The 24,529-nt window shown below is 41.6% G+C and overlaps 1 protein-coding gene across 1 annotated transcript; it reads right to left on the minus strand.

Moving 5' to 3' along the window:
• Positions 1-21,334: 21,334 nt before the first annotated feature.
• Positions 21,335-24,239, minus strand: LOC147461346 (putative FAD-linked oxidoreductase ARB_02478). The gene has a single exon (XM_086508913.1). It carries the CDS (start codon positions 24,098-24,100, stop codon positions 21,482-21,484), a length of 2,619 nt encoding a protein of 872 aa, XP_086365039.1. The 5' UTR covers positions 24,101-24,239; the 3' UTR covers positions 21,335-21,481.
• Between the last annotated feature and the right edge of the window lie 290 nt (positions 24,240-24,529).

Consider the following 24,529-nt stretch of genomic DNA (forward strand, 5'->3'; position numbering starts at 1 on the left):
AATGGTTGATTTTGTTAATTATATTAGGGTAAGTGGAATTGGGATCTATTATTGGTTTTGGGGTCTTTTTAGACTTGCCTACAGCTTTACCATTATTGAGCCATAAGAAGTCCAAAAGGAGCTAGCCCTTGGCAATTCTGCAATATAAGACCCACTCCACTATTGGAATTAGGGTTGCAGGAAAACACACACAGCTTGGAGAAGATGAAGGAAGCTCAAGGCACACAATAGAGAGTGTATTAGTGTGCAATGGAAAAAAAATAGATAGCCGTAGAGTGATGGGCATGTATACAATCCACGGGGGAAAAAAACCTCCTAAAGAGGGAAAAAATTCCCTGATGGTCCTAAGTGTGTTCACACACATCACTACCACATGTATATGGTAACAAATCCCCCTTGGAGTGATGCGGTGAACAAGAGCTAGCACATGAATAAAGGAAAGTGCCATGCCCTAAGGACATGATCAGTTTACAGAGTGGAGTAATCCCAAAGCTTTGCGGAAAGCTTTGAACTTCTCACAAGACAATGCCTTTGTGAAAAAATCTGCAAGGTTGTCCTGTGTTGGCACATAAGCCAAGTTGATCTCTCCTGCTGAGAGACTCTCCCTGACATTGTGGTAATGCACCTCAATGTGCTTTGTGCGAGCATGAAAAACTAGGTTCCTCGCAACTGCCAATGCACTCTGACTGTCAATGTAGATAGTGTTGGCAATGTCTTGTCCAACACCCAAATCATCCATAAGGCATCTGAGCCATACACACTCAACCGTAGCTGTGAAGAGTGCCCTGTACTCAGCCTCACAACTCGAAGTGGCCACAATAGGTTGCTTATTGCTCAACCATGATATACATGAACTGCCAAGCATGAAACAAAAACCACTTATGAACACTCGTGTGTCAAAACAACCAGCCCAATTAGAGTCTGAAAAAGCATGTAAGTATGGCAGCAATGATCCCCCCTTGGAATAAAACAAGCCAAGATGTAAAGTGACACTCAAGTAGCGAAAAAACCTCTTGACAGCCTGCCAATGCTTAGACCCTGGGCTATGCATGAATCTGTTGACCTGTGAGACTGCAAATTGAATATCCAGCCTCGTGTTGCATACATAAATGAGGTAGCCAACAACAGTTTGGTAAAGAGTGACACGAGTAGGATCACCAGCATCATGTAGACTTAACTTCAAACCTGTTTCCATGGGAGTGGCGGCAATAGGTTTGCAATCCTCAAGTCCAAACTTACATAGCAATGTCTCTATGTAACTTTTCTGACACAAGGAAATACCACCATCACACTGCTTAAACTGTATGCCCAAGTAATTATGCAACAGCCCCAAATCTTTCATCTTGAAAGTAGCATTCAAATCAGCCTTAAATTCAGCAATATGTGCCTTATTGGGACCAATGATCAGCAAATCATCCACATAAAATACAACAATGAGAAGTACATCACCCTCACGCTTGACATACAATATTCTTTCTGTTGGACTGTTACAAAAGCCTCGTTTGACCAAATGAGTGTCAGCTTTGTCATACCAAGCACGAGGAGATTGCTTCAACCCATACAAAGCCTTCTTACATATGCACACTTTGTCCTCTTGTCCTTTCTTGACAAAACCACGAGGCTGCGTTACATAAACTTCCTAAAATATGTCACCATTCAAGAAAGCAGTAACAATGTCTGATTGATGTACATCCCAACCAAAATGAGCTGCCAAAACACATAAGAAACTAGCAGTAGTCATACGAAAAGTGGGAGCAAAAGTTTATGTCTTTTTGCTGCACATAGCCTTTTGAAACAAGTCGAGCCTTATGGCAATCAACCTCACCATCCGGTTTGCGTTTCAACTTGTAAACCCACTTTGTACCAATGGCTGAGGCAAATCACATAAAGTCCATGTGTCATTTTTTATAAGTGCATCATATTCTGATTGCATGGTAGATATCCAATTTTTTGAATTCTGTGCTTCATCAAAAGATAGAGGTTCCTCAACATCATGTAGGCTAAATACAGCCAAAGCATAACAATCTGATGCATAAGATGCATGGCGAGAACTTGAACGAGTATGACTAGACAAAGGTGCATCCAATTTACTATCACCCAAAGTGTGCATCAACCATTTTGGCATACCTCTAGCCTGCTCATTTTCAGCCCTTTCCTCATCAAGTACATCATGTACATCTGCATCAGTAATAGGCTGATCTGTAACATTTTTAGAAACCCCCATAGGCTGTACATTTTCCTCATTGGAAGTTACATTCGTACTTCCACCACTGAAAAGAGGCAACAAAGTGTCATAAATGTCCTATGAGCTTACATTATTGTCTCTAGTATATGACAACAAAGGCTGAAGAGAATCTTCCATAAACACAACATCACGTGAGACCAAAATACGCTTCGTTTGTGGATGGTACAACCTGTAGCCTTTGCTTTCAGCACTATAACCAACAAAAATACATTTGAAAGACTTCTCATCCAATTTTCTGTGTTGTGCTTGTGGCACTAAACCATAAGCCAAACATCCAAACAGCCAAACAACCAAACAACCAAAAACACGCATATTCTCCATAGATGGCTTTCTATCATGCCATGCTTCTTATGGAGTCATAGACTGCAAGGCTTTTGTAAGACACCTATTGAGTACATAAGTGGCACACATGACAGCCTCGAGCCAAAAACGAATGTGGTAAAGCTTGACTTTTGACCATACATCTTGCCATTTCCGCAAGAGACATGTTTTTCCTCTTAGCAACACCATTTTGCTGAGGCATATACGGCATTGTACATTAGTGTTTTATCCCATGACTAGCTAGAAATGCATTAAATTCATAAGACATATACTACCCCCCTCGATCGAAACGGAGGGTGCCCATAGTACATTTCGAGACATTTTCAGCCATAGCAAGAAATTGCTTGAAGCACATGAACACTTCGGACTTAGCTTTCAACAGATATAGCCATGCATGCTTGGAGTAGTCATCAACAAAAGTCATGAAGTACAAGTAATTTCCCAAGGACGGAGTTTGCATAGGCCCACAAACATCACTATACACAAGTTGCAATGTGCATGTAGCACGAACTGACCCAGCCTTTGGAAACTTAGCATGCTGCATTTTACCCAAAATATAGCCTTCACAAACATGTTTGACAGGTGCTTCAAGAGGCGGCAAAGAAGCAACCATATCAGATTTTTGCAAAAACACATCAAACTGGCAAAATTCAGATGCCCAAAACGTGCATGCCACAGTTTTGCATCTGAAAAAACCCTTGAATCTGCAACTGCATTTGCAAAATTTTATCCACACTTGTCTTACAAAGTGAGCTTATACAACCCAAGGCACAAAAGGCTAGATGAAACAATTTCTTCACCAAAATTAAGATCTTGAACTGTACATCTGCCATCCACAAATTTGACTACAAGTCCAAGTCTAGCAAGTGCAGATAGAGACAAAAGATTCTTCTTGATCCCAAGTACATAAAGTGCATCAACAAGTGTGAAAGAACTGCCATTTGAGGCGGTAAGCACAATCTTTCCAACTCCCTAAACCAAATAAGAGGCATTGTTGGCACAAGTGACTGAATTCCCATGAGGGACAAACTCGAGAGAGGTGAACAAATCACGATTGGAGGTAATGTGCTTTGTAGAACCACTGTCAAAACACCACACATGTGAATCTGCAGCAACCGACATGCATGCATCATGAACAACAGGATTATAGGTACACTCTATACTAAAAGCCCATTCTGCATCAACATCAGCATGACACTCTTCTTTCACAAAAGACTTAACAATAGCTGCATTTGTAGTGGAACCACCCTCTTTCTTCTTTGCCTCTTTGGCCTTCAACTTAGGACACTATTTGATCAAGTGATCATTAGCTTCACAATAATGACAACGCATCTTCTTTTTGCCCTTATCACCAAAATGTCTAGACGAATTACTGCCAACAAAAGCACTAGGAACATGTGATTTTCCACTCGCAGAAGAACCATAAGAAGTGGCTACATTGATGTTACCACCCTTTCTTTGAGAAGCAATAAAAGCCTGTTCAACTGCACGCTGTCTAGTCCTGTTTCTTTTGGAAAGTGACTCTTGCAACAGCAATGCGCACAATGCATCAATCTTGACAACTTCAGGATTTCCTTGGGTCATAAGTCTCCAAGTACTAGCAAAAGTCTGGTAACAGTCTGGTAAGGCATCAAGAACATTCTGCACAAGGTAACTGTCTCAAATGACTTCACCTGCTAAAAGAAGTTGCTCATTGATATCCTTGACACCATCAAGGAAAATGTCCATATCAGCTTCCTCATGCATAATCTTTGACTCCAGCTCTTTACGCAGCAATGCAGATTTTACCTCATTGTGGCTTGCATAAAGACCAGCTAGAATATCCCAAGCCTGTTTTACAGATTTTATAGTACAAATGTGAGGAGTAATGGTGTGCTTTACAGACAATGCAATCAACGCATGAGCCTGTGCATCCTTTACATCCCAACGAGCTTGTTCTGTCATAGGCAAAACAACTCTAACAGCAGCAAACCTTGCATCAAGACCTGTAACATCCCCTACATCATCAGAACCAGGACGTACATCAATGCCCTACACAATATTCCAGACACCCTTTGAAAAAAAAAAATGTTGCATCATGTAAGCCCACATAGGGTAATTGTCCCCATCCAATCTTCCTCAACAACAAACATCTTGAACACATATGTGTTGTTGTCAGCCATGGTAAATGTTGCACCTGATGTGAAAATTGCCCAAAAAGAGGAGAAACAAAGCGGGAACAACATGTGCTATATAGCACAAACCATAAAAGACTGTAAGGGGCTTGTTATGCAGAGAACGGCACTGACAGAAATTTTGCACAAAATGACAAAATAGCATGTGCAATAGTGGAAACGGAGGCTAAAATGAGCCCGAATTAGAAATCTGAGGAGACTGCGCTCTACAAATTCTCTCAAAAATTTTGTCGACCTGTGAACGCTCACCAAAGCTCAATGAAATCGGAGAAATTGAGTAGGCGTGTGCTTGAGTTGCTGGCGACTAAGTTTGATAGGACGCAACCTACTCTCATACCAATTGTTAGAATTAGGGTTGCAAGAAAACATACACCACTTGGAGAAGACAAAGGAAGCTCAATGCGCACAATAGAGAGTGTATTACTTAGTGTGCAATGGAAAAAAAATAGATAGCCCTAGAGTGATGGGCGTATATACAATGCACGGGGAAAAAACCTCCTAAAGAGGAAAAAATGCCCCAGCGGTCCTAAGTGTGTTCACACACATCACTACCACATGTATATGGTAACATCCACTACTCTCTATAATTAACCACTTCGAGCTGTGGGTGTAGATACTTAAGTGCCAATTTTCAAAGACTAAGAGGAGTAGCAACTAAGGTTTTGAATTGCCAAATCATACATTAAGTAAGTACACAAATTTTGTTAACATGGCTGGCAATAACCAAGAGAGTAGAATGAACATTGATAACTTTGATTTTGCACATGAAATGATGCCCCCATGTTTGTCAATTATCTTGTTACTAGGTTGCAACAAGCTATGGGCAACCCTGCTTTGCAAGCCGAAGTTACTCAACAACTTTGCGCTTATGGGATTACCCTTCCTCTCCAAGAGGAGAGAGAGCTTAGGAGGCCTCTTGAAGAGACCCCCAAAAGAAGACTCTCTCCCATAAGAGAGGAGGAATCCAAAGAGCAAGAAATTAATGAAACTTTAAGTTCTTCTGAAGATGTGTCTCCACGAAGACGGCGGTCTAGACGATCGCCAACTCCTCCCAAGAGGAAAAGATCAACACACAGTCCTTCTCCTTGTCACTCCAAAAAGGAAGAGATAAAACAAAGGAAGAAAAGGGCAAGAAAGAGGTTACCCTCTTCTCCTTCTTCGTCACCTTCCTCCTCTTTCGACGAAAGCTATGGCTATGTGCCTAGAGAATACAAGAGGGGAGGACATCGCAAATCATACCTTGCATGGCGAAGGTCACAAAAGCTCAAGAACTTCAAAGAGGGAGGAAAGAGTACCTCTTTTCTCACCTATGATGGCACCTTTAGTGCCATCGACAAAGTATTGGCCTTCATCAAACAATTTGATGCGGACGAGGGCTTCACGGAGTCCTCCAAGCGACACCATGTAGCCATGCACTTCCAAAAATCGGATCGTCAATGGTGGGCTAGCCTTTGTGGCAACGGAGAAGCTCCAAAGACATGGAGAACTCTACGAGTTTCCATCATGAATCAATTCCTTGCAAGCGATGCAAAGGATAAAGTGCTCACCCAATGGTGTAGTTTGAAGCTTCTCTCTCATAAGTCTATCCACAAATACGTAGACAAGTTTTTAGACTTACATCTCAAGGATACTGTCTTCCAAAAGATAGACTTTACCGAGCAAAAGCAATAATTTTGTGTGGGATTACCTGAAGAGATGGCCGAGTATGTCAACTCTCAACGGCCTCGTTCTATCACCAAAGTAATATGCTTGGGGAAAGGTAAGTGAGCATGATGCCTTCATCTTGTTTGACCTTGGCTCTACTCACAACTTCATATCAACGAAGTTGGCCACCAAGTTGGGCATTCAAGATTTTGAGATGGAAGATGTTGTAACGGCCGACACTACTTTCAAGGGACAGGGAGCCTCCATTACTCCCTTGATTGGGAAGCCGAGGCTTCATGTCCAAGGCTATGTCGACAAAGAAGACTTTTTCATCTCTCCTCTCCAACATGAGGAGGCTATCCTAGGGGCACCATGGTTCAACCGCATGGCTGCCAATATGAAGTACCCTAAAAGGAGAATCTACTTCACCTACAGGGGAAAGAACATGCATATAGATGCTAGTGAGTTTGGTCGTACTATACCACTTGTAAATTCACCTGCTTTTGATAAATCAATGAAGAGCTCAGTTTCTACATACATGATTTTTGTCAAACATTCCCTAAAAGCTCCTAATGTTTCATTCAATGTAAATGGTAGGAATCAAGAAGAGTTAGGCTTGTCTAATTTTCTAAAAGGATTCCAAGATGTGTGCATCGATGATATCCCTATGGACTTACCTCCAAAATGAGGGGATGATGACCATCGAATTGAGCTCCTACCAAGAAGCTCATCGCCTAACAAGCCTCCTTATCGAGTTTTTCAAGCTCAATAAGAGAAGATTGTGAGGCAAGTACAAGAATTGGTTGACAAAGGGATGGTGAGGCCTAGCTCCTCTCCCTTTTGTTCTCCAGTCCTTTTAGTGCAAAAGAAAGATGGTACATACCGTATGTGTGTGGACTATCGAGCACTAAACCATATCACTATCAAAAACAGATTTTTCGTGCCTCAGGTAGAACATCTGTTTGATAAGCTACAAGGCTCTACCTACTTCAGTAGGATAGTGGATTAAGATATCCTAAAGTCCGTGTTTCGTACAACGTCTATCCTTTATGAATATCTAGTCATGCCTTTTGGCTTGTCTAATGCACCAGCCACATTCAATCGTCTAATGGAGAAAATCTTTAGACCCTACCGCAAATTCACTGGAGTGTTCTTTGATGATATCATCAGCTACCCCAAGTCCTTGGAGGAACATAAGCAACATCTCCAATGGATTTTTCAAGCATTAAGGGAGAACAAGCTTTTTCTCAACCATAAGAAAAAAGAAATTTTCCTTCAAGAGATTCAATAATTAGGTCATATTATCTCTCATTATGGTATCTGTATGGATTCATCAAAGCTGGAGGTAATAAAAGCATGGCCTAATCCAAGGAAGCTACATGAGGTAGAAAGCTTTATTGGTATGTGTGCATACTATAGACGCTTCATAGATAAATTTTCTCAAATAGTAGGACCATTACATGACTTAACAAAGAAGAACGTTAAGTATTTATGGACTGCTAAGGAGAAAAATGCTTTTGGCAAGCTCAAAGAGAATCTTACCTCCCAACCAATCCTCATGCTTTCGAATCTCTCAAAGCCATTTGAGGTCCAATGTGATGCTTGTGGTGATTGCCTTGGAGCAGTCTTGCTTCAAGAAGGGCATGAGATAGCATATGAGAGCCGAAGGCTCAATACAAATAAACGAGTCTTGGGCATTTATGAGAAAGAGATTTTAGCTGTTCTACATGCCCTAGACAAATGGAAGCACTACTTATTGGGGACTCCATTTATTCTATGAACCGACCACCAAAGTCTCAAGTACTTCATGACGCAAACCAAGATTTCCGACAAACAAATGAGGCGGAAAAATTTTCTTTCGCAATTTCATTTTCATATTGCTCACATTGCTGGTAAGCACAATCAAGTGGCCGATGCACTTTCAGGATGACCAAAAGTTAAGGCGGTGTCTATAGCTACTCACAATGATCTATCTTCTATGATAGATGAGTATGCTAATGACCATGACTATAGAGACATAATGTCAGCCATTTCTTTGGGGAACAAAGAGGAACCATTCACCTTGCAGGATGGTTATCTTCTTCTCCATGGCAATAGGCCATGTGTTACCCACTCCCTTCGTGAGAAAGTCATGTATGAATCCCATGATCCTCCCTATACGGGGCATAGAGGCATTCAACCTACTCTCCGAGGAGTAGAAACGTACTTCTATTGGCCTACCATGAAAGTGGACATACAAGAGTATGTTTCAAATGTGTAGTATGCCAAAAGATCAAGTATGATAGAGGAAAGCTACGTCGATTACTCCAGCCATTTTCTATCCCAAATTCACCATGGGAGAGTATATCCATGGATTTCATCTTTGGATTACCCAAGTCTATCCATGGGAATATGGGAATATGGACGACAGGTTTAGCAAGCAAGCACACTTTATTCCTATAAAAAAGACTATTAAGGAACACCAAATGGCAACTCTCTTCATATCACAGATTTTCAAACACCATGGTTCGAACATCCATCATGTCAGATAGAGATCCTAGAATGACCAGTAATTTTGGAAAGGTCTCTTCGAAAAGCTAGGAACAAGATTGAATTTCTCTTCGGCCTATCACCCACAAATGGAGGCCAAAGTGAGATAGCCAATCTTACGATATTCAATCTACTCAAGACTTATGTTACCAATGTAGGTCAACGCTCACAATGGGAAAAGTACTTACCTCTTGTAGAGTATGCCTACACTAATACTGTACATACTTCTACGGGAAAAGCACCTTTTGAATTAACTGAGGGAAGACCTACAAGATGAGTACAGCCGTGACCTACAAGAATCTTGTCAAAAGGCTATATCCATCTCTCAACAAAGGCAAAAGGCTGCTTACTGACAAGCACAAAAGGGCCTTAACGTTCAAAGAAAATGTTTGGGTCTTACTTAAGTTTCCCAAGGCTCAATTGAGGTAAACGACGGGCAAAAATCCTATGGGCCATCAAAAGTATTATGCTAAGTTAGCAAAAAGATACTATGGTCCTTTCCAAATCTTGAAGCCCATCAATGAGACGGCTTATCAACTCAAGTTGCCCACCCATTGGCTCACACACAATGCTTTTCATGTGAGCCTACTTAAGCCCTACAAAGGAGAGCCACCAAGTGAACCAATTATTGAAGACCCTCCCAAAATCGAGGACCAAGAAGAGGTACTACAACCCGAAGCTATCCTTTTGCATGAAGACAGGGCTATGACATGGTAAGATTATCTCACAGTATCTTATTAAGTTCAAAAATTATCCTTTTGAAGATGCTATATGGATGCAAGGAGTACAACTTAAGGATAGTATGAACTTTGTCAATGCTTACAATGCTATTAGAGTAAGCAAATGTACAAATTTCTTTTAAATGACCAATGTTTTTGTCTTATAAGACTAGTTCTCTTTTTGTTGTGCACAAATTTAAATAGTATGCATGCTTAGAATCATGTTTGTGATGACGACGTCTCTCAAACAACAAGTAGAATTTCTCACTCTACTTAAGAAAATGAAATGGACTAAAGAGCATACATGCTTGCGGCAGCTATGTCTCCCAAGCACCAAATGGATTAGTCATCCATCTTGGAAAGATGTAGGGTAAAGTGCCACTCAAGTAGTGAAAACTCCTCTTGACAGTCTACCAATGCTTAGACCCTGGGCTATGCATGAATCTGCTGACCTATGCGACTACAAACTAACTATTCGACCTCGTGTTGTATACATAAATGAGGCATCCAACAAAAATTTGGTAAGAGTGACATCTGTAGGATCACCAGCATCATGAAGACTCAATTTCAAACCTGTTTCCATGGGAGTGGAAAAAGGTTTGCAATCGTCAAGTCCAAACTTACATAGCAATGTCTCTATGTAACTTTTCTGACACACGGCAATACCACCATCACACTGCTTAAACTATATAGCCAAGTAATGATGCAACAACCCGAAATTTTTCATCTTGAAAATAGCATTCAAATAAGTCTTAAATTTAGCAACATGTCTCTCATTTGGTCCAATGATCAACAAATCATCCATGTAAAGAACCACAATGAGAAGTACATCACCCTCACGCTTTACATATAATGTGCTCTCTGTTGGACTGTTACGAAAGCCTTGTTCAACCAAATGAGTGTCATCTTTGTCATACCAAGCACGAGTAGATTGCTTCAACCCATACAAGCTTTGTTACATTTGCACACTTTATCCTATTGTCGTTTCTTGACAAAACCCCGCGAGGCTGCATTACATAAACTTCCTCAAATTTGTCAGCATTTAAGAAAGAAGTAACAATGTACGATTGATGTACATCCCAACCAAAATGAGCTGCCAATGCACATAGAAAATGCACAGTATTCATACAACAAGTGGGAGCAAAAGTCTCTTCATAATCTATGCCTTTTTGTTCTGCATAAACCTTTGCAACAAGTCGAGCCTTATAGCGATCAATCTCACCATCCGGCTTGCGTTTCCACTTGTAAACCCACTTTGTACCAATGGCCTTTTTTCCATGAGGCAAATCACATAAGTCCATGTGTCATTTTTTATAAGTGCATCATATTCTGATTGCTGGCAGCCATCTTATTTTTTGAATTATGTGCTTCATCAAAAGATAGAGGTTCCTCAACATCATGTAAGTTAAACACAACCAAAGCATAACAATCGGATGCATAAGATGCAAGACGAGAACCTGAACGAGTACGACTAGACAAAGGTGCATCCAATTTATTGTCATGCAAAGTATGCCCCAGCCATTTAGGCATACCTCTAGCTTTCTCATTCATAGCCCTTTCCTCATCAAGTACATCATGTACATCTGCATCAGTAATAGGCTGATCTATAACATTTTTAAGAACCCATAGGCTGTATATTTGCCTCATTGGAATTTACATTCAAACTTCCACCACTGAAAAGAGGCAACAAAGTGTCATAAATGTTGTAATGGAAATGGCCTATGAACTTTGAGAGTAGCGGAATTAGGAAATTAGGTGAAGCACTTTTGTGAGATTACTTTGTGAGCATAGCGGGTGAACTTAATTGATGGTAGCAACATAAATATGGTACTTAGTTAACTTGGCATGAACAATAATTTTGCAAGAGAGAGAGTTTAGAGAACATGACAATAGTTGAGGACTGGATTCATACGGAGCCGGTCCCCCCTCTAATAGGCATTTGTATTATAGTTTCTCCCATCAACAGAGACTTGGTACAATAAAATCTTTGTGTTCCTTGTGACCTAGGTGATGCAATGAAGATGAAAAGCTTCATGCATCACAAACATAACATAAAATTTGTAGAAAGAATTAACTATCCCAAGCCTCAGTCCCAAGGCCTCAAACACCTTCGAAGGTGGAGAGAGCTAGCGGAGAATGAGGATAGGGAAGAGGAAGAAGAAACACTCCATAGGAGAAAGAAATAGTTCCTCACTTATCATCACTCTTCTTGATAGCATACATAATAGCATAGTAATGAAGATGGTAAGATTAAGCATTGAAACATGGCTCTTGGTTGGATTTGCATTCCATAGCCAAGAGTGTTGGTGTAGGCTCTCACTTCTCACAAGCTTGGAGAAGGAGGTGGAGTTCCTCAACTTTCACCAAGTGAGAATGAATCCACAAAATGAGTGTGTGTGTGTGTGTAGTGTATATCCCCCCAACACCCCCCTTGCTTGCTTGGAGTGAGTTGTAGCTTTTACTCATGTTTCAAGCTCATTGGACCCCTCTCTCCCCTAGCCAATCACATGCAGCATGCATTCAAGTACATGGGTAGTCTTTGGACAAGTGTCCTCCTTACCCCTTAGAGAGAGAGAGAGCTTAAAAATATCTAGATATTTGTTGGATGGATCTAGAAGCTCATTGGACCCCTCTTTAGCCCAACCAATATCATTCAAGCACACCATGTGGTTAAGCATAGGGAGAGTCTGACATGTGTCCCATGTGCCCTTTGAAAAAGGGGTGCCCTTTGGGTGAGTGGAAAGTTAAGTCAAAGATTCCCTTAACTTTGGAACTTTCATGCATAGAAAGCTTCTCAAGAACCTTCCTCATCAAGTTTGTAGGGTCTCTTTTTGACTCAAGCACCTTCCCCCCCATGTATGGGAAGCTTCTCAAGCACCTTCCTCATTAAGTTTGTAGGGTCTCTTTTTGACTCAAGCACCTTACTCCCCATGTATGGGAAGCTTCCCAAGCACCTTCCTCATTAAGTTTGTAGGGTCTCTTTTTGACTCAAGCACCTTACCTCCCCTCAAGCATGACAAGAACCTCAAGCACTTTAGTCATCAAGCACGACAAGCACCTCAAGCTTAGGTCAAGTTCGTACCTCAAGCCCAACCCTAGCTTGCCTAAGATCAAAGGACTTTTAACACTAACCATTGGAGGTCTTTAATGAAGCTAACCCTAAGGTCTTTTAAGCTCCATTAGATGCACATTGCTCTTTGATAGACTACCTCCTTTTGGACCCTTATCGAGATGTAACCATCTCTCCTCTTGGTCCCCTGTTGAGGTAAGTCTAGAAGCACTTATTGCACATTTCTCTTTGATAGACCATCTCCTTTTGGACCCCTATTGAGATGCAACCATCTCTCTTTTTGGTCCCGTGTTGAGATAGGTCTAGAAGCACATGTCTCTATTCTAACTCTTGTTCCTGTTTATTCTCCCACATTAAATGATCAGTTTAATATGAGAAAATCATTTGGTAAAGTTAGATATTATATTTTATGACATTACCTCTCTCTTGAAATCATAGTCATCCTGGACTATGAGGTAGAGAAGATAAAGCCTAGTCATTAGTCCATGTTACTTAGGGAGTAGAGGATCCCTTTTTACCCTTCGACATCATTCCAAGATGGATGACTAATCCATTTGGTGCTTGGGAGACGTACTGCCGCAAGCATGTCTGCTCTTTAGTCCATATCATACTTCCAAAGTAGAGTGACCAGTTCTACTTGGTGTTTGGGAGACTTCGTCACCACAAACATGATTTTAAGCATGCATACTTCTTAAATTTATGCACAATAAAAAGAGGACTAGTCTTATAAGACAAAAAAATTTTTCATTTAAAATGCATTTTCATATGCTTACTCTGGTGCAACATTGTAAGCATTGACAAGGTTCATATTATCCTTAAGCTAGGTTCTTTGCATCCATCTAGCATCTTTAAAATAATAATTCTTAAACTTAATAAGATATCGTCAAATAATCTTACCGTTTCTTAATACCTTGTCTTCATGTCATAGGATGGACTCAGGTTGAAGTACTTCTTCTTGATCTTCGATTTGTGGAGGGTCTGCAACAACTATTGCTTCTTTTGATGGTTCTCCTTTCTGAGGCTTACGTAGGGTCTCATGGAAAACATGGTGCATGAGCCAATGGTTGGGAAACTTTAATTAATAAGCCATCGCATTGAGTAGCTTAAGAATTTTAAAAGGACTATAATATCTTTTTGCTAGTTTAGCATCATAGTCTTGGTGGTCCATAGGACTCTTGTCCGTAGTATGCCTCAGATGAGCCTTGAGAAACTTTAGCAAGACCCAATCATTTTCCTTAAAAGCTAAGGCTCTTCTGTGATTATTAGCAGCAACCCTTTTTTCCTTTCTTGTGAGATGGACATAACCCCTTTAATCTTTGGAAAAGATTCTTGCAGGTCTCAGCTCTGCTCATCAGCAGCGAAGATCAGCTTCCCATGTACTTTACGTAGTAAGGGACTTTTGGATCTTCCTTCTTTAACCTCAAAATGTACTTTCCCCAGAGAAGTATGTACAATATCATTGTATGCATACTCTATAAGAGGTACATACTTCTATCATTGAGAACATTGATCTACTTCCATGACATAGGCTTTTCATATATCAAGAATCATTAGATTACTTATTTCATTTTGGTCATCTATTTGTGGATGATAGGCTGAAAGCGAAATTTAATCTACTTCCTAGATTCTCAAAGAGACCCTTCTAGAAATTATTGGTCATTCTAGGATCTTTGTCCGACACTATGGGTGTTGGAAATCCATGATGCTTAAAAATGTGAGATCTGAAGAGGGTTGCAATTTGATGTGCCTTAATAGTCTTTTTGACAGGCAAAGAGTGTGTTTTCTCGTTAAGCCTGTCGACTGAAACAGTCCAAGTTGCTTCCCTCAATCAAATTTCAACTTTTGGTATACCACGCATTTTGGAACATACTTTTGTATGTTTACTTTTCATGGTAGACCAACAGAAATATATTTCTACTCCTTGAAGAGTAGATTATGGATTCCCTCTTTGCCCCGCATAAGGAGAAGTATGGGATTCATACATGACTTTCTTATTGTATGGGTGAGTAACACATAGCCTATTGCCATTTGGAAGATAACCATCCTTCAAGGTGAATGGTTTTTTTTTTCTGCCCCAATGCAAAGGCTCTAATTACATACTTAAAGTCTCAATCAGTAGCATACTTATTCATAAAAGATAGATCATTGTGAGTTGTTATAGACACCACATTTATCCTTGGTTGTTGTGAAAGTGCAACGACCACTTGATTGTGCTTGCCAACAATGTGAGCAATATGACATTTAAATTGCAAAAGAAAATTTGCCCACCTTGTTTGTTTGTCGGAGAGCTTGGTTTGCGTCATGAAGTTCTTGAGGGTTTATGATCCATTCGTAGGATGAATGGAGTCCCAAGAGATAGTGTTTCCACGTGTTTAGGGCATATAGAATAGCTAGTAGCTCTTTTTTGTATTTTCCCAATACACACTTATCGAAGTTGAGTCTTTGACTCTCATATGCGATGGCATGCCCTTCTTGAAGCAAAATAGCTCCAAGGCAATTACCACAAGCATCACATTGGACCTCAAATGGCTCTGAGAGATCTAGTAGTGTGAGCACACTTTGAGAGATAAGACTCTCCTTAAGCTTCTTACACTTTTACAGTCTATGAATACTTAACATTCTTTTTTGTTAAGTCATGTAATGGGCTTGCTATTAGAGAGACTTTTTTTAATGAAGCATCTATAGTATGCACACATATCTATGAAGCTTCGTACCTCCTGTAGTTTCCTTGGATTAGGCCATCTTTTTATTATCTCTAACTTTGTTGGATCCATACGGGTGCCATCTTTAGAGATAATGTGACCTAAATATTGAATCTATTGTACGAAAAATTCACTTTTCTTTTGATCAATGAAAAGCTTATTCTCTCTCACAACTTGAAAGATTACCTAGAGGTGTTGCTTGTACTCCTCAAGAGAATTTGAATGGCCTGAAGATTTTTGTCCATCATGATCATGAGTTTGAATGCGTCTGGAGAATTTGTTAGGCCAAAACTTGTACATTATCAAATAGATCTTCTACCGGTGGCACGGGAAATCTATTTTTGATAGTAATCTTATTTAGTACACTATAATCGACACACATGGGATATGTATCGTCTTTCTTTTGCGCTAAAAGCAATGGTTAACAAAATGGAGAGGGGCTAGACCTCACCTTCCCTTTTTCCACCAATTCATGCTCTTGCCTCATGATCTCCTCTTGTTGAACTTGTGAAACTCGATAAGGAGGCTTGTTAGGCAATGAGCTTCCTGGTAGGAGCTCAATTGCATGGTCATCATCCCTCATTTTAGAGGTAGCTCACTAGGGATGTCATCAATGAAAACATCTTGGGATCCATTTAGAAAATTAGACAACTCTAATTCCTCTTGATTCCCTTTATTGCAAGGATATGGTGTTTCCGGACTCATTAGCATCTATGTACATGCTCTCTTCCTTGTAGGTGAAGTAGATTCTCCTTTAGGGAACTTCATGTTGGAAGCCATGCGGTTAAACCATGGTGCCCCAACGATAGCATTCTCATGTTTGAGAGGGAAGATGAAGAAATCCTTTTTGTCCACATAGCTTTGGACATGAATCCTTAATTTTCCAATGAAAGAAGTAACTGAGACGTCTTGTCCCTTGTTAGCTCCATTGGCTTTCAATGCATCTCCTATCTTGTGGGCTTGTATGCCTAGCTTAGTGGTCAACTCCGTGGAAAGGAGAAATCCTTGGCAATGAGCATCCTCTTTTGGAGCTTCAAACATAGAGACTCTAGGAGTCTCATTACAGGCAATTCTCTTGGAGCAAGGACGATAACCATGGCCTTGCTCCCCACATTTAAAACATTTGCGGTCCTTACTAAAAGCTTCTAGCTCTTTAGGAGAGAGTTTATATTTACCTTTGTAAACTCCCTTCTCCTTGGATCGATTGTTGTTGTTGTTGGAATAGCCTTGGTAAGAATTTTGGCCATTGGTTTTCCTCTTGGCATCACTTTTGTCTTTATTTTCCATGGGCTTGACATTCCGTCTAGCCCCTTGTTGGAAATTGATGCACGAAGCAACCATGGTGTGGTGGATTACTTCAGCGATAGAACCAAGCCGTTGAGAATTGACATACTCGGACATCTCTTTGGGTAATCCCGCACATAATTGTTGCTTTTTCTTGGCAAACTCTATCTTTTGAAAGACAATAGCCTTGATATATAAATCCCAAAACTTATCCACATATTTTTGGATAGACTCATGTGAGAGAAGCTTTAAACTTCATCATTTGGTAAGCACTTTGTCCTTTGCATAACTTGCAAGGAATTGCTTCATGATGGAAACTTGTAGAGTTTTCCATGTCTTTGGGGCTTCGCCGTTGCCACGACGGCTAGCCCACCAGTGACGAGCCAATTTTTGGAAGTGCATAGCTACATGGTATAGCTTGGAGGACTCTGTGAAGCCCTCGTCTCCAAAGGCCGCATCAAATTGTTGGATGAAGGCCAATACTTTGTCGGTAGCACCAAAGGTGCCATCATAGGTGAGAAAAGAGATACTCTTTCCTCCCTCTTTGAACTTCTTTAGCTTTTGTGACCTTCTCCATGCAGGGTAAGATTTGTGATGTCCTCCCCTCTTGTATTCTCTAGGAGAATAGCCATAGCTTTCATCATTAGAGGAGGAAGGTGAAGAAGAAGGAGAAGAGGGTGACCTCTTTCTTGCCCTTTTCTTCCTTGGTTTTCTCTCTTCCCTTTTGGAGTGACGAGGAGAAGGACTATGAGTTAACCATTTCCTCTTGGGAGGAGTTAGCAATTGTTCACTCCGCCTTCTTTGTGGAGCCACGTCTTCGGAGGAATTTATGGATTCATTACTTTGTTGATCTTTGGATTCCTCCTCTCGTGTGGGAGAGAGTCTTCTTTGGGGGGTCTCATTAAGAGGCCTCCTAAGCTCTCTCTCCTCTTGGAGGGGAAAGGAAATCCCATAAGAACGAAGTTGTTGAGTAACTTCGGCTTGCAAAGCGGGGTTGCCCATAGCTTGTTGCAACCTAGTGACAAGATAATCAACAAACATGGGGGCATCATCATTAGGACCTTCATGTGCAAAATCAAAGTTATCAATGTTCATTCTACTCTCTTGGTTATTGTCAGCCATGTTAATTAAACTTATGTGTCTACTTAGTGTATGCTTTGTAATTCAAAACCTTAGTTGCTATTCCTCTTAGCCTTTGAAAATAGGCACTTAAGTATCTAGACCCACGGTTCGAATTGGTTAATTATAGAGAGTAGTGGAGTGAGTCTAACATAGCGAAGTTGCCGAGGGATAGCTCCTTTCAGACTTCTTATGGCTCAATAATGGTAAAGCCGTAGGCAAGTCTAAAAAGAATCCATTATTAAAACCAAAGCTCCCGAGGTGTACACCATATCCCACATAGTGGTCTCAACAAACCCGATAATAGATCCCAGTCCCACTTACCCTAATATAATTAATAAAATCAACCATTAATAGGCTACTTAAGGACCTCTCTTCTTAAGCAAGAAAAGAGAAACCAAATGCTCTAAAACCAGTGTATTGGAAATGGCCTATGAACTTTGAGAGTAGCGAAATTAGGAAATTAGGTGAAGCACTTTTGTGAGATTACTTTGTGAGCATAGAGGGTGAACTTAATTGATGGTAGCAACATAAATATGGTACTTAGTTAACTTGGCATGAACAATAGCAGAATTAGGAAATTAGGTGAAGCACTTTTGTGAGATTACTTTGTGAGCATAGCGGGTGAACTTAATTGATGGTAGCAACATAAATATGGTACTTAGTTAACTTGGAATGAACAATACTTTTGCAAGAGAGAGAGTTTAGAGAACATGACAATAGTTGAGGACCAGATTCATACGGAGCCGGTCCTCCCTCCCATAGGCATTTGTATTATAGTTTCGCCCATCAAGAGAGTTTTGGTACAATACAATCTTTGTGTTCCTTGTAACCTAGGTGATGCAATGAAGATGGAAAGCTTCATGCATCCAAACATAACATAAACTTTGTAGAAAGCATTAACTATCCCAAGCCTCAGTCCCAAGGCCTCAAACACCTTTGAAGGTGGAGAGAGCTAGTGGAGAATGAGGGTAGGGAAGATGAAGAATAAACATTCCATAGGAGAAAGAAATAGTTCCTCACTTATCGTCACTCTTCTTGCTAGCATACATAATAGCATAGTAATGAAGATGGAGAAGATGATAAACTTAAGCATTGAAGCATGGCTCTTGGTTGAATTTGCATTCCATAGCTAAGAGTTTTGGTGTAGGCTCTCACTTCTCACAAGTTTGGAGACTGGTGGAGTTCCTCAACTTTCACCAAATGAGAATGAATCCACAAAATGAGTGTGTGTGTGTGTGTGTGTGTGTGTGTGTGTGTGTGTGTGTGTGTTGTATATCCCCCCAGCACCCCCCTTGCTTGCTTGGGGCGAGTTGTAGCTTTTACACATGTTTCAAGTTCATTGGACCCCTCTCCCCCCTAGCCAATCACATGCATCATACATTCAAGTACATGGGTAGTCTTTGGACAAGTGTCCTCCTTACCCCTTAGAGAGAGAGAGCTTGAAAATATCTAGATATTTTTTGGATGGAGCTAGAAGCTCATTGGACCCCTCTTTAGCCCAACCAATAGCATTCAAGCACACCATGTGGTCAAGCATAGGGAGAGTCTGACATGTGTCACATGTGCCCTTTGGGTGAGTGGAAAGTTAAGTCAAAGATTTCCCTAACTTTGGGACTTTCATGCATAGGAAGCTTCTCAAGCACCTTCCTCATTAAGTTTGTAGGGTCTCTTTTTGACTCAAGCACCTTACCTCCCATGTATGGGAAGCTTCTCAAGCACCTTCCTCATTAAGTTTGTAGGGTCTCTTTTTAACTCAAGCACCTTACCCCCCATTAAGTATGACAAGGACCTCAAGTACCTTAGTCATCAAGCATGACAAGCACCTCAAGCACTTTAGTCATCAAGCACGCACCTTAGTCATCAAGCACGACAAGCACCTCAAGCTTAGGTCTGGTTCCCACCTCAAGCTTAGCCCTAGCTTGCCTAAGGTCAAAGGACTTTTAACACTAACCATTGGAGGTCTTTAATGAAGCTAACCCTTAGGTATTTTAAGCTCCATTAGATGCACATTTCTCTTTGATAGACTACCTCCTTTTGGACCCTTATCCTTTGGCCATGCTCAAGAATGTGCAGTTCCTTCAGCAATTCTGTTGAATCGCTTTGCCGTTTTTCAATGGTGTGTAGTTTGAAGTGGGTTTTTCTTGAGTAACATTGTTTATCAGATAAAGAGAACCTTAAGATTATATTGATCAAGGCCTGTATATGATGACTTCCGTGACCTCAAGTCTGGCATGTGACAAAATCTGATTTAGTTGCTATTAAAGCTACAAAGTGAAGGTAAGGTCTTGCAAAAGGTTGGGACTTCAATTCTTCGAACATTGCAGTGGTTTAAGGTATTTAGGGCGTCCCACTGGGTTTCTACTCTAGAGGATGAGGCTCCTTGGGCTCTAATTGCAACACATTCTATCGAAGTATCAAGTGTAAACGGGAGGTTACTTGTGCTCACGAGATAAGTTTGTGTTTGTGTCATTCCAAGATAAAGAGGATGTGGCTAAATGAATCTAGCTTTTTAATCTAGCTAGAGGATAAGGCTCTGATTGCAACACATTCTATCTATCAAAGTATCGAGTGTATATAGGAGGTTACTTGTGCTCATGATATAAGTTTGTATTTGTGTCATTTCAAGATAAAGAGGATGTGGTGGAGTGTTGGAAGTAGTCTGTCATGAGGAGGGAAGTGTGGAATGAGACAACTCCCTTCTCCACCTATCACTATTTACAAACTATTCATGCTTTAAAACCCTATTGGATTGGGGAGTTATCCTATCCATTCCAATCTATCTATTTGGCCAAAGTTCGGGGATTCTCCATCGAAAACACAAGAAGATTTAGAAATTTTCTCATGTAGGAAAATGGACTCTTTTCTAGTGTTTTTCACACAATGAATAACATCATGAGCTTTTGCTCGAGAGGCACTGCATACCTAGCTAGGTATGGAGTGCCTCCCTCACAAAAGCTCATGATGTTGAGGTAAGTCACAATGTGGGAATTATTGTGAGAATTTATCCAAAAATTCTTGTGAATGGACTATGGGTAGATTGCCAATGGCTCAAGCAAGGATGCCATGCCCCAATTTGAATTGGAAAGGCCTTTTTAAAAGGCTTCGTGAGAATCGTGTACGGTCATGGAATTGATTGGTTTTGACTGTTTCTTGGTGCCCCAGATGCAAGACCAAGAGGAAAACCATAGTCCATGCTCTTTGCATTTTATATGGTCTCGAATTGGTACCTTGGTAGCATCTGTACATGGTAGGAACCATGGATGCAAAGAAAAGATGAACTTGACATCTACAAGGTACACCAGAGTATTCTTGCAACTCTGGAAAAGTTGGAATGCTCGTGCATACAACAAAGCTGCCAAGGTGCTAACCTTCCTCAAGGGTGAATGGTAGCAAGTAAATTGCTAAATAAGATCTAGAAGGTGATAACAGATGAAGCTCAGAGTTTATGTAACATTTTCTATGGCAACATCGGATTGCAATAGCAGCTAATTGAATGTTTAGACTCTAAGACACGATCTGAGAGCTGATATAAACACACATTTAATCATATTAACATGTAAGTCTATGGTGAATTGCATTTGGAAGTTGGAAGAGACAAAGTGATGTCCACAATGAATTGATGGACAAGGAAGTAGTGATTCTCCCTCCTATCTTGATTCATCTTTATGAGTTCACATCGTTGGGCGGCGACAAAGGACTTGGGCATCGATGGTCCAGAGTTCGCTACCAACACAGTTGGTGCATGTGAACAGGCCCTCTGGATCCAGTCTTTCTTTGATTGCCTTCAATCTATTATAATGCTGCCCATAGAAAGCATCCTGCCAGTTGGGCTCATTCACATCAGCCTCATTCAAGTAGCATCCAGACCCTGGACTCAAATCCCTTAGCAGCCCATTCATTTGAGTGAGAGTCTGGCTGTCCACTATGCTCTCTCCCTCACCCCACGAGTTCACTAGCACCACATGCCATAGGGCTGCTCGAAATGCCGGGTTCACGCTGTTTGTCCCATTCTGTGCATCAGTTGCCCCACTTAGACTTGCATATTGCCGGAGAACATCCTTGGCAAAACCTGGAGATCGGCCAAACCACCGGAGCATGTCTTGTCCGGTCATTTTCTCGCCGTCTTGGCCAGACGAGACATCCTCTTGTCCGGCCACATTGTTGCCATGGCCGGGCAAGACATCTTTGTTGTCTTGTCCTTCCACATTGTCACCCAAGAGTGCTTGTTCGCCGGACAAAACATGGGTGTGGGGCCCATCTTGCCCGGCCACAATGGTAGATGTGGCTTGTCCAAGCGTGTCTGGGCCATGCATGTCATCCACACTCTGACCAAGTTTGTTGAGCAAGTTGAGCCTATCTTGTCCAGCAAGATTTTGGCCAGCAGCGACTGCTTGTCCACCCACCAAATGACCCACTATTTGTCCCACTCCGCTAGAGAGTATTTTCATAAAAGCTTGACCTATTTGGGCTGGTTGTCCCTGCAAAACTCTGTGTGGGAGCAACCTTGATGCGAGCACCGTATTCAAGCCGCTAGGGTCAGAGCATATCCCCGGATTCGCGCTGCAAAGCACCTTGTTGTGCCAAGTGCCAAAAGATGGGAATGCATTGATGGACATATTCACCACAATGTCATTTGGATACTGTGAGGTGAAATTTATGAGAGATTGAAAGCTATCTTGGGCTATGGAGGTGTTGCAGTTAGGGACAAGGTAATTGATAGTCAAGGATGGTTGGGGAGTTGAGGTGATGTAGGAGTAGCCAGCCCAGAAGTTATCGTCTGACAGAGAAGATTGAAGGTATACAAAGTTCACAAGGAGCTCCTCAAAGAGGGTGACATTGCTGGAACTGGCTATGAAGTGCACATTCACTACATTGAGCAGAGGTGGATAGGTGATGTGGGTGCTGGAAATGACCACGCCGAATGTGCCGCCTCCACCCCCTCGCAACGCCCAGAAGAGATCACGATTCTGACAAGCATTGGCCGTCTGCAAGCGCCCGTCTGCAGTGACCACCTTCATTTCTACTACATTGTCAGCAGCCAAGCCAAGGAAAGGAGAAAGGGGGCTGTGTCCACCTCCTTGCAAGAATCCTCCCCCTGTGCTCACGGATGCACTCATTGCACCCACAACCACCAAGTTCTTGGCCTCTGCCGCTGCATAAAGCTCACCCCATTGCGCGCCCGACTCCACCGTAACGGCCGGAAACATCACATCTTCATCACATCCACTAGGGTTGAAATTCTCTTGAAAAGTGATGTTTCTCATCCGGTGCATCCAGAGGTTGAGAGACCCAGGGGCGGTACTGCGGCCGAGGGCATCATGGCCTGTGGATTTGATGGAGAGGCGGAGGTTGTGTTGCGAGGCAAATGAGACTGCAGCTTGGACGTGGGAAGAGTTGAGAACTTCGACAGCATAGCTGGGGACAGAGCCTTGCTGGCATTGAGAGGAGGATGACGATGATGATATAGGCGGCATTGTGGCATTGGACATGCCAAAGGCGAAAGAGGTGCCATAAGTGCTGATGATGGGGCTAGAGAGGAGGGAGCAGCTCTGGTTGCCATGGGCCTCCTTGTTGGAATACTGCATGGCACCCACTTGGTCAGCTCTCCAGAAGGGGTTCATCCAATTGGCAGCAGCGATTTGGCAGGCGGTGATGTTTTGGGCGGGCCCGTCGTAGCAAGGGGCAGCTGGAGGGTTGGGTCTTACCAGCTGCCCTCCAAGGGTATTGTTAAGCCCATCCCATACATCTAGACTAGGCCAGCATGCAGAGTCAGGCATGCATCTACAAACAGTATTATTGTTATTGTTAGTGTACCCATTTGTATTAGAATCACCAACTTCATTTCTAGAGTCATTACTCTCATTAGCAGAACTGATGCTGTTGGTGTCATAAGTATTCTCACTAGCTTTATTACCATACTTTGCACTGTTAATAATAGCACTAGTGCTAGAATTAGTGGAGACTTTTGAGTCTGCATAGTTTGTATTAGAGGCTGATTTGTCGATCGGGGGCAGCTTTGCAGCATCGACAAAACTAGTAGTACGCATGCTATTGATCTTCCTGACAGCTGCATTGCTATTCATAGCAATTGCTTTCCTAGAGCTAGTAGCGACATCGCTAGCTGGGTTTGCATTAATGCCACCATGACTGATGTTAATGCCTTTTACTGGCACATTAAAAGAGCTTTGCACACTGAACATTATGATTGTTATGGTAATGGTGGTGAAGGCACAAGGCAGTTGAAGCATCTTATTAGAGCTTGTGTGCATGCAATAATGGCAGGGCCTCATCACAATGGCAGGGTTGCACAATGAAGGTGGGGGTGTCTACAACTCTCACTCAATTTGAAGAGCTCATTAGGTAGTAGGTGAGCATAATTTCACATTGTTCATATGATCCTTTGATTTCAACCTTAGAACCACTTACAATAAACAAAGTGCTAAGGTTCTCATAAAACAAATCAGGCTCTTGCATTACTAATTAAGGTTTTTGAGGCTTTCATGCTTTGTACTCTTGAGCAAGTAACTCTTCTCTTTGGCTGGCTTAGTCATTTAACCTGGTTGTTTTTTAATTAATGGTTTGACCCATGATTAATTAAGGGCAAGGGGTAAAGAGAGTTGCTGCTCACAGGCAAAGAGGGCTGATCATTCCAAAGCTTTCAGAAAAGGTAAAGGTTATGTTTTCCAATTCAACGTGTAGGATTACAAGTAGTTATCAGT

The sequence above is a fragment of the Adiantum capillus-veneris genome, chromosome 3 (assembly GCF_014529385.1).
Source record: "Adiantum capillus-veneris isolate H3 chromosome 3, ASM1452938v2, whole genome shotgun sequence".
In the NCBI taxonomy this organism is placed as follows: domain Eukaryota; kingdom Viridiplantae; phylum Streptophyta; class Polypodiopsida; order Polypodiales; family Pteridaceae; genus Adiantum; species Adiantum capillus-veneris.

What these genes read in the sequence shown, in the direction of transcription:
- LOC147461346 (XM_086508913.1), bottom strand. Translation starts at nt 24,100, where the DNA reads ATGAGGCCCTGCCATTATTGCATGCACACAAGCTCTAATAAGATGCTT.